Raw genomic sequence first — 10183 nt, 5'->3', positions numbered from 1 at the left:
CAAGGGCTTTCCTCCCACAACCTTGGCCGGTGGTTGTGGGAGTGTGCGGGCGGGGGACTTATTGGAATCTGGAAGCCCCCTTTAACAAGGAGGCCTCCCAGATCCAAGCCCCCCCCTTATGTAAATGAGTATGGGGTACATGGCACTGCTACCCATTCACAAAAAAGAGTGTAGTGTAAAAAAAAAATTACAGTACACAGTCTTTAACATGTCCTTTATTAAAAACAAAAAATTGTCCCCTGCAGTAGATCCAATGTCAATCATGATGCCCACCACTGACCTGAAAAAAGAAAAAAAAATGCTCCACTCTCGACATTGCCTCCTGCCGTCTGACAGCTGCGCCGGGATGACAGTTCTTAAATAGAGTGATGGTGTCACAAGGGGAAGGAGTCACTCCTGCCACCTTGTGACGTCATCATGCGCTCTGACTGGCCAGAGCATTTCACCTGACCTATTGTCACAATTGTGTACAATGCACTGCTCGCTGAACACACAAACGGTCGATGTTCGACTCGAACATCAAGCCCATCCCTAGATGACATCACTCCCATGCATGTGCAGTAGTTCATTCATCTGAGCAGATGCCAAATCATAAACTCAGTTGTACAGTTCAGACAGACAGGTAAGAAACGTTCATGCAAAGGCATATTATGTCTAGTAAACAGTGGCAGCTGATCCAAGCTTTTACTGCCCACCTACAAGCGGACATGGTGCTGCCCGAAGCAGTACTTATTGAAGCAGCAGTGATGCTTTGCAATCTAAACACTACATGAAGAGTTTGACGGGCAGCTCCATCTGTCAAGCTCTCCAATACAAATAAATGGGGCCATGCCACAAGTATGAGACAAATGCTTGGTTCACAGTTCCAGCACAGTCCTGCACTGCAAAGTTGCTGTTCATCAATTTAAAAAAAAGAAACATCAATAAACAATTAGAAACTGGCATCAGCATGTGGCAGTACCACCTACTGAACACCAGCTAACCGCTTTTCTCTGGCTTCTGAAAAGTGATCCAATGCAGATCCCCTTTCAGGACATGGTAAACAATACCCTTACTACAGAGGGATCCTGAGGCCTCGTTCACATGGGCGTACTATAGGGAATGTTGGTGGGAGGGCCGTGTTTGCCCTTATGGGCAGAGTCATCCCTAGGGTTGGTGTCACCCGGTGCGATAACACTTGATGAAACCCCCTCCGATGATCCCCACAACATGGATCGGATCTGCTGATTGACCATAATGGATCGGAGTCCGATCCATTACCCTCCCCAATCCACAGATCCGATCCATCCTGTGGAGATCGTTGGCATGCAACCTATACAGGGTGACACTGGACCCGCTCCTCAAAAAGGTAAGTTGTAAAGCAAGCCGACGATCCTCGCAGGATGGATCAGAGCTGCAGATTGAGCATAATGGATCGGTCTCCAATCCATTATGCTCAATCAGATCCGATCCATCCTGCGGGGATCGTCGGCTTGATTTACAATTTACCTTTTCGTGGAGCGGGTCCAGTGTCACCCTGTATAGGTTGCATGCCAACGATCCCTGCAGGATGGATCAGAGCTGCGGATTGGGGAGGGTAATGGATCTGATCCATTCTGCGGGGATCATTGGCTTGATTTACAATTTACCTTTTCGTGGAGCGGGTCCAGTATCACCCCTTGCAGTCGGTGTCACCCGGTGCGGTGCGTACCCCTGCACCTGCCTAACGACACCACTGCTTATGGAGATGCACTGGTGTTCCGTGCAGTGCCAGATTTATAAGGGGGCAAAAGGGGCAGCTGCCCTGGGCCCCCCTACATACAGCAGAAAATATATAAAAAGATTAAATAACAAAATAATATAAAAGGTTTATTAAAAATGACTTTCTTTTAATAAATGTATCTTGGGATGTAATATTACACTAATAATAATTCTTCATAGTACGGCGATGTGAACAATAGTGTATGGCCAGCCGCACTGTGCTGTGAATGACCGGAATGAGGGATCAGGCAAATCTGGAGGGTGGGGGGCAGTATGATGGGGACATAATGGAGGGAAAGTAAGTGTACAATCCAAACACACATGTTAGAAATGGCTGTGTGTATAAGTGGGTGCTGCAGCGACCGTCGGCTGGAACTGAACAGAATCAGCGAGGGAGAATGTCACCAGCACACCGAGGATCACCAATATGGGTCCAAACGTTTTAATGAACGATCACATAGTTACCGCAAGGCAACGTTTCGGAGTCTCGCAGGACCCCATCATCAGGCATGTGACCAATGGAGGGATAGACTCTCCAGCACGTAATCACATCGAAAGCCAAAATGTATTGGTGTTCTACACTGCTGGAATTTGTTGGTCGCCCATTGGATGGTGTATGGACTTGCGGCTGAATTCTGATTATTTTCTGAGTTTGCACTACATACAGACTGGGATTGGTCATGGACTCTTGAGGTGTTTGCCCTCTGTAAGGTATTGATGATCTGTATTCTGGGACGACATTGTGGGGAGCACTCTTCCTATCAGGATTGTGTAGGATGTCTGGGCAGTAATGACACATCAGACCAGAACACACGATGTGGGTCTGTATACTGGGCTGGTCCATCCAGGGACAGGTCATCGGGCGATCACAGTCAGGGGGAAGGTTGTCCCTCTGTCATAGGGACTGACGTGTAGTCCCAGCAGATGGGAGGGAGGATGATGGGGTGAGGGGAGGGGCGAGCACAGAGCTCCTCCCACCTTCTCACCTTCAGCTGCAATTCTCTCTCCTCTTCAGCACTACTGCTGCAATCATGGACTACACGGAGATCGCCCGATCGGCAGCCGATAAGCTACTGTCCTACAGGAGGGATCCCAGCGGCTGGAAGCAATGCAAGAAATCTGTAAGTGTGTGTGTGTCGGAGGCAATGGAGGGACTGTATTTCCTATGGAGGATGGAGAGCAGATAGTACAGATCAGGGACAGACAGTAGACGTGTGTGGGTGTCATTGTTCTCTGTCTGTAGTGTGTATGGGGGACGATGTACTCCTGCCTCCCTCTGACAGCTCCTGTCATTGGCCGATCCCTGCCCCTGTCATCTGTCACAGTGTATCCGATCATTCATTAGAAGAGCACTACAGACACACAGACTGCTGACACTTCTCATTACATTGTATCGGTTGTCACTTCCTCTCCTTCCTTCCTTCATACTTCTATGTGGATGTGCTGATATTGGGACAGCTGTGACCCTTTCACTGCCACAAACATTTATGTTTTGTTTTTTTGCTGAACAGTTACAGTATTACTAAACCCAGGACCCCGCATTCACTATATCTGGTCTCCCCGGACCCTGCATTCACTATATCTGGTCTCCCAGGACCCCGCATTCACTATATCTGGTCTCCCTGGACCCCGCATTCACTATATCCGCTCTCCCAGGACCCCGCATTCACTATATCCGGTCTCCCCTGACCCCGCATTCACTATATCCGGTCTCCCCGGACCCCGCATTCACTATATCCGGTCTCCCCAGACCCCGCATTCACTGTATCCGGTCTCCCCGGTACCCGCATTCACTGTATCCGCTCTCCACGGACCCCGCATTCACTATAGCTGCTCTCCCCGGACCCTGCATTCACTATATCCGGTCTCCACGGACCCCGCATTCACTATATCTGCTCTCCCCGGACCCCGCATTCACTATATCCAGTCTCCCCGGACCCCACATTCACTATATCTGGTCTTCCCAGGACCCCGCATTCACTATATCTGGTCTCCCCGAACCCCGCATTCACTATATCTGGTCTCCCAGGACCCCGCATTCACTATATCTGGTCTCCCAGGACCCCGCATTCACTATATCTGGCCCCCCACAGTACACACAAATATAGTAAATATAAACTGCTAAATACCTTTTCTCATCAGCAGTTATTTATTTTATTTATTTCAGGTACTTATATAGTGCCATCAATTTATGCAGCACTTTACATCTATATTGTACATTTACATCAGTCCCTAACCCTCAAGGGGTGTACAATCTAAGGTCCCTAAGTTGCATTCATACATACACATACTAGGGACAATTTAGACAGGAGCCAATTAACCTACCGGCATGTCTTTGGAGTGTGGGAGGAAACCGGAGTACCCAGGGGAAACCCATGCAGGCACAGGGAGAACATGCAAGCTCCAGGCAGGTGGTGCTGTGGCTGGGATTTGAACCAACGACTCTAGTACTGCCAGGTGGAAGTGCTAACCATTTAGCCACTGTGCTGCCCATAGTTAGAGCAGTCTTGTGACTTCTATTAGTGTTCAGCAGAGCACATGTTAAAGCTTGTAAGAGGAGTTTTCTTTCTGCTTTAGGAGGATGCAGAACTCCTGACCTCTGTCTGGACAGTGCTGATTGGCCCTGTGCTGATCACTTTATTTTATTTCAGGTACTAATATAGCACCATCAATTTATGCAACGCTTTAAATATATATTGTACATTCCCATCAGTCCCTAACCCTCAAGGGGCGTACAATCTAATGGTCCCTAACTCACATTCATACATACACAGGCCAGTTTATAGAGGAGCATGTCTTTGGGAGGAAACCAGACTACACGGAGGAAACTAATGCAGTCACAGAGAGAACATGCAAACTCCAGGCAGGTGGTGCTGTGGTTGGGATTTAAACCAACAACCCTAGTACTGCCAGGCAGAAGTGCTAACCATTTAGCCACTGTGCTGCATACATGCACCCTCCAAGAAGAAAAAAAAACTCTCTAGCAATACACAGTAAACTGAGCATGTGCAGAGTGTCTCCCAGGGCTCTGTATTATCAGCAGATGGATTGGGGAGTGTGGAAGAAGGGGAGGATCAGAGAAGACAGGATCAAACAGCCTTTTTACACAATGCAGAGGATTAACCCTTTAGGTTCCACAGTGAGTACAACAAGCACGTGTTACTGCATATGCATTTTAATATTATTGTTGTGGGTTTAGCAACACTTTTTAAAAAATCCTTTTAATCCCAACAATTAATGAAAACCTTCAAAAACCAAAATATATTTTGAAGCAGAGACCCTGGAGATTAAAACGGTAATTTTTGTCACATGATATTGGCACAATGGTTTATTGAGTGTCTAATTTTCAGTTTAAAAATGCAGTAAAGTTCATTTAAGGGCACACAAAAATGCAATATATTTTTGGATTTTTTAAAAATATAAAATACAACATTGTGGCAAGTAAATACATTCTTTACATGACATGCGCATTGTACAGGGGGGCTCAATTTTGTTTGGGAGGAAAGTGGTTGTACAGGCTCAAGAATGCAGGAGGGTAAAAAACCTTCTGTGTGTAACCCCCCCCCCCCCCCAGCCCCTCCAGTACGTAGTCGAGCCCCATGACAATCCAGCAATGTGTAGAAAAGCCTCAGTTCTCTGGGGACTCTCCCTCCTTATTGGCTGAGATAGCAGTGGGAGCCGTTGTCTCCCGTTGCTGTCAATCACAGCCAGTGAGCCAATGAGGAGAGAGAGGGGGTGGGACCGAGCCGTGGCTCTGTGTGTGAATGGACACGCAGAGGAGCTGCTCAGGAGGAAGTCTGATTGGGTGCCCCCACAGCAAGCTGCTTGCTCTGGGTGCATTTAGCTGGAGGGAGAGGCCAGGAGTGCCGGCAGGGGACCTGAGAAGAAAAGGGTCCCTGCTGCTCTGTACAAACCCATTGCACACAGCAGGTAAGCATATCATATTTGTTTTTTTTCAAGATTTACTTTAATATCACTTTAAGTGCTTGAGTAACTAATTTTTTTACATGTTCCCCAATGAAACTTTAAGCTTCAGTGGCCAGGGAAAGTGAAAGTGAAACTGTCATTTCTGGGTTTTTACTCGATAGGAGAGATCGGCAAACAGTCAGTCACTGGTCTCCCTCCCCTGTACCCAGTGACACCTGCCATGGGGTTCTCAGGCCCATAGGTGGGATGTTGCACAGGGGGCACTTCCGGAGGTCTGTGAAAGTGATCAGGTGACTGTAGGGAGGCCTAATCATTTTCAATTGAAAGCTGACAGCTTGTGAGTTGTAGGAACACGCTGTGGCAGCCAGCAGTGTGTGTGAAACCTGTTTCTGCCACCAATGTATGACATATGTTGTGGCAGTAAAAGGGTTAAAGCCCTACTCTGTCAGCCTCCATAAGGCTGTTTGGAAATCAAAATTTCTGGGAGTAAAAAAATAACTCCGTCCCCTGCCATTCATTGGGGATCCTTCTTCCAGCCCCCATGTACAGAACTTGAGAAGGAACCACAGCAGTCAATGAGGGAAACAGGATTCTGACACTCCTGGAAGTGTCATATAAAGCACTGTGAATGATTCTGGCTTTGATCACGCATATGTGTATTTTCTGCACTGAATGCAGATTCATGCTGGCAGAGCTGGAAGATCCTACATAAAACCAATTCTTAAATTACCCGTACAGCATTTAGACACATACAGGGGCGGACTGACCATTGGGGAACTCGGGCACTGCCCGAGGGCCCGAGGTCAGTAGGGGGCCCCATGAGATGTCCCTGGTACCTTTCATAGGCTTTTTTAGGTGGGATTTGAGTGGGGGCGAGGACACGGGCCCCATGATCCCCTATTGCCCGGGGGCCCCATGAGTTGTCAGTCCGCCCCTGGACACATACAATTCTTCTAATGGCTTTATGTGTGTGTGTATGTACATATTACATTCAGTTACACATGCATACAATCTGCAGTTACGTACAGCCTTTTTTGTGTGCCTCTGAGGCCACGTTCACATTTGCATTTTGTCATCCCGGTACCATTATTTAGAGCCGGTGGTCATCTCTCTTGTAAAAGCAATTGGAATGACTAAGTTGCTGCTTGATTGCTTTTACAAGCAGCAGGAGGGGATGCCCCCCTTCCCATTGCCTTCCACGGCTCTCTTGGGCTCTCCCATCTCACCTGGAGATCCAATTGACCAGCCGGCGCGTTTGCCAGATGGCTGGACAGCCACACAAAGCCGAGATCGGTTTTGATCAGCTCTTCGTTATAGTAACCTGGAAGCGATAATCTAACATCACTTCCAGTTCTCTCACCACTAAACGGCTCCATTTTTAAAAATTCTACAGCATCCAGAAACATCAATCCTAGCGTTTTGAATGCTTTTAAGTGCAGATGAGTGATTTGGGGTCTTATAGTCCCCAGATCTCTCCATAAAAAGTTTCTGTCACATTCCTATTGCTGTCACAAGAGATGTTTACCTTCCTTGTGACAGCAATAAAAGTGATAAAAAAAATAAGTAAAGCAATAATGTGAAAAAAAACAAAATGTAACCACTTGTTTTTCACAACTTGAATGACAATTGCACGGTCGTGCAACACTGTACCCATATGAAATTTTTATAATTTTTTTTTCACACAAGTAGAGATTTCTTTTGGTGGTATTTAATCACCACTAGGCATTTTATTTTTTGCACTATAAACAAAAAAAGGGCAAAAAAAAAAGTTTTTCTTTGTTTCTATTATAAAATTTTGCAAACAGGTAATTTTTCTACTTATAAATAAATAATTTGCGCTAGTAAATGTGTATAAAAAGAAATCATCAAATCATAAGTCCAGAAAAAAATATATATATGCCAATACCACAAAAAAAATTAAAAAAACTTTTAAGTGCAAAAAACTTTTGTGCAAAAAAAGTGTCTAAATATGAAAAATTTTCACCAAAAAACCTTGATAATATAATGGCAGATCATCCATAAATATATCTTCAGAAACGGTAACTCTGCAACACATCGATCCTCATCGATCGAAATAACAGGATGAAAAACTTTGTAGTTAATCGAAAATCCACTTCTCCAATAGATAAAGGACCACCTTCAAACGTATCCATGGGGGGAAATGCCAAGCCAATGCCAAGCCAGGCTCGTTTATGTGATTGCTGTTAGGGCTCGTTCACACTTGGCTGTTTTGCCAACGCTTGCCAAACGCCCCTATAGCGTTTGGCAAGCGTTGGTCCGGCGTTTGCGGAGCGTTTTTTAACGCTCGGCAAACGCTCCGCAAACGCCGCATGCGCGGTTTAGCGGCGGTTGCTAGGCGTTTGCCGAGCGTTAATAACGCCCCACAAACGCCTATAATGCAGTTTGAGTGGTGTTACCGCTCCGCAAACGCCCCGCAACCGCGTCGCAACCGCACCGCAAACGCCGGCCGGGCGTTTGTGGAGCGGCACCATAGACGAGAATAGGAGGCTTCAAAGCCTCCTGACTCGTCCAGAGGCGTCCGTTTTGCCGTGACGCAACGCGACGCAACGCAAACGCTCCCGTTAGAACAGCACCATGTGCTGTAATGTGCAGAATTGGCAGAGGCGTTTGGGAAGCGGTAAAAACGCTTCCCAAACGCCTCTCTGCCGCCTGCACACAAGGCTAGTGTGAACGTAGCCTTATGCTGTTGATGCTGGTGTCGGCTGGGACACCTCTTGAGTAAGTGCAATGAGTACCTAATAAAGGAATTGGTTTTTATAATATTGCACCATGAAGTCTTTCTGTTTCTCTCGAGTGCTTGGCATTTCCCCCCATGGATACGTTTGAAGGTGGTCCTTTATCTATTGGAGAAGTGGATTTTCGATTAACTACAAAGTTTTTCATCCTGTTATTTCGATCGATGAGGATCGATGTGTTGCAGAGTTACCGTTTCTGAAGATATATTTATGGATGATCTGCCATTATATTATCAAGGTTTTTTGGTGAAAATTTTTCATATTTAGACACTTTTTTTGCACAAAAGTTTTTTGCACTTAAAAGTTTTTTTAATTTTTTTTGTGGTATTGGCATATATATATTTTTTTCTGGACTTATGATTTGATGATTTCTTTTTATACACATTTACTAGCGCAAATTATTTATTTATTGGTACACTTTATATATGGTGATTTTTTGCAGCTGGTACACTATTAGTAAGTTATATAATTTTGACCATAGGCGCTATTATTAATTTTTCTTATTTCTAATTTTTCTACTTCACTGATGTGCGTTGATGAGGCAGCACTGATGGGCACTGCTGAGGTGGCACTGGTGGGCATTGATGAGGAGGCACTGATGATGTTGCACTGATAGGCGGCACTGATAGGCGGTACTGATGGGTGACACTGACGGGCGGTGCTGACTGGCAGCACTGACTTATGACACTGACTGGTGGCACTGATGGGTGGCACTGGTGGTTAGCACTTCTGGGCGGCACTGCAGAGCACTGATCATCAGTGCCCTGATGAACAGTGCCAATCTCCTCTGTGACAGCTCCCAGTTATTGGCAGGTGGGTGGCACTGCTGGGCACTGATGGGCACAGGTGAGTGGCACTGCTTGGCAGTTGTGGGTGGCACTGCTGGGCACAGGTGGGTGGCACTGGTGGGCACTGATAATCAAGGCACTGATTATCAGTGCCAATCTGTTTTCTGACAATTGCCGGTTATTGGCAGTAGTTTCCCCACGCTGTGACAGCATGAGGAAAGTGCTGCCGATAACCAGCAACTGTATTTGCTCTGTGATCTGCTGTGTCATTGGACACAGCTGATCACATGGTAAAAGGCTGCTGTGATTGGCCTTTTACCTCATCACGTGATCAGCTGTGTCCGTAGGAGATCGCCAGAATCGCAGTAGGAGATCAGCCCTGGGGCGCACAGGAGGGCGCTTTCTGGGAGGACTTCATATGACATCCTCTCACAACTGGGTAACTGCACCGTAGCCATCATTCAGCTATAGCGTGGTTACCAAGTGGATAAAGTGCCTTGTGCCTGTCCTTGTGCACAAAGGCCGAATGCATGCGTCAGTCCTGCACGTACACGTGAGGTATCACTGTGAATGTCAGACCAAGGTTTTTAAAGTGTCACCTATGAATAGTAAAATCTACGTTGTTTGTTGTCATTGCACAGGTGTGCTCAATTTTAAAGCATGACATGTTTGGTATCTATTTACTCGGCATAACATCATCTTTTATACATTCCAAAAAAGGGTTATATATTGTGGGGTTTTTTTGCATTAATATTAAAAAGGTGTAGTTTTCTCAAATAAAATTGCGTTTGAAAAACAGCTGTGCAAACACCGTGTGACAAAAAAATTGCAAAACCCCCCATTTTATTCTCTAGGGCCTCTGCTTTAGAAACATATATATTGTTTGGGGTTCTAACTAATTTTCTAGCAAAAATTACTGATTGTCAACAAAAGTGTCAGAAAAAGACCTGGTCTCCTCACTCTTGTAGGCAT

General features: G+C 46.0%; 1 protein-coding gene across 1 annotated transcript in view; it reads left to right on the top strand.

Moving 5' to 3' along the window:
* Window positions 1-2432: 2432 nt before the first annotated feature.
* STARD5 (StAR related lipid transfer domain containing 5) overlaps window positions 2433-10183 on the top strand; it is a 30663-nt gene continuing 22912 nt past the window's right edge. Inside the window, exons 1-2 of the mRNA XM_089676406.1 lie at window positions 2433-2451; window positions 2756-2861. Coding sequence (XP_089532532.1) covers window positions 2772-2861 — 90 coding nt within the window. The 5' untranslated portion in view covers window positions 2433-2451; window positions 2756-2771. The remainder of the gene's footprint in view (window positions 2452-2755; window positions 2862-10183) is intronic.

The sequence above is a fragment of the Staurois parvus genome, unplaced genomic scaffold (assembly GCF_062004578.1).
Source record: "Staurois parvus isolate SC_StPar_1 unplaced genomic scaffold, SC_StPar_1.0 ptg000168l, whole genome shotgun sequence".
In the NCBI taxonomy this organism is placed as follows: Eukaryota; Metazoa; Chordata; class Amphibia; order Anura; family Ranidae; genus Staurois; species Staurois parvus.
The sequence above is the reverse complement of the archived record's forward strand: the minus strand, read 5'-3'. Positions and strand labels throughout refer to the sequence as shown.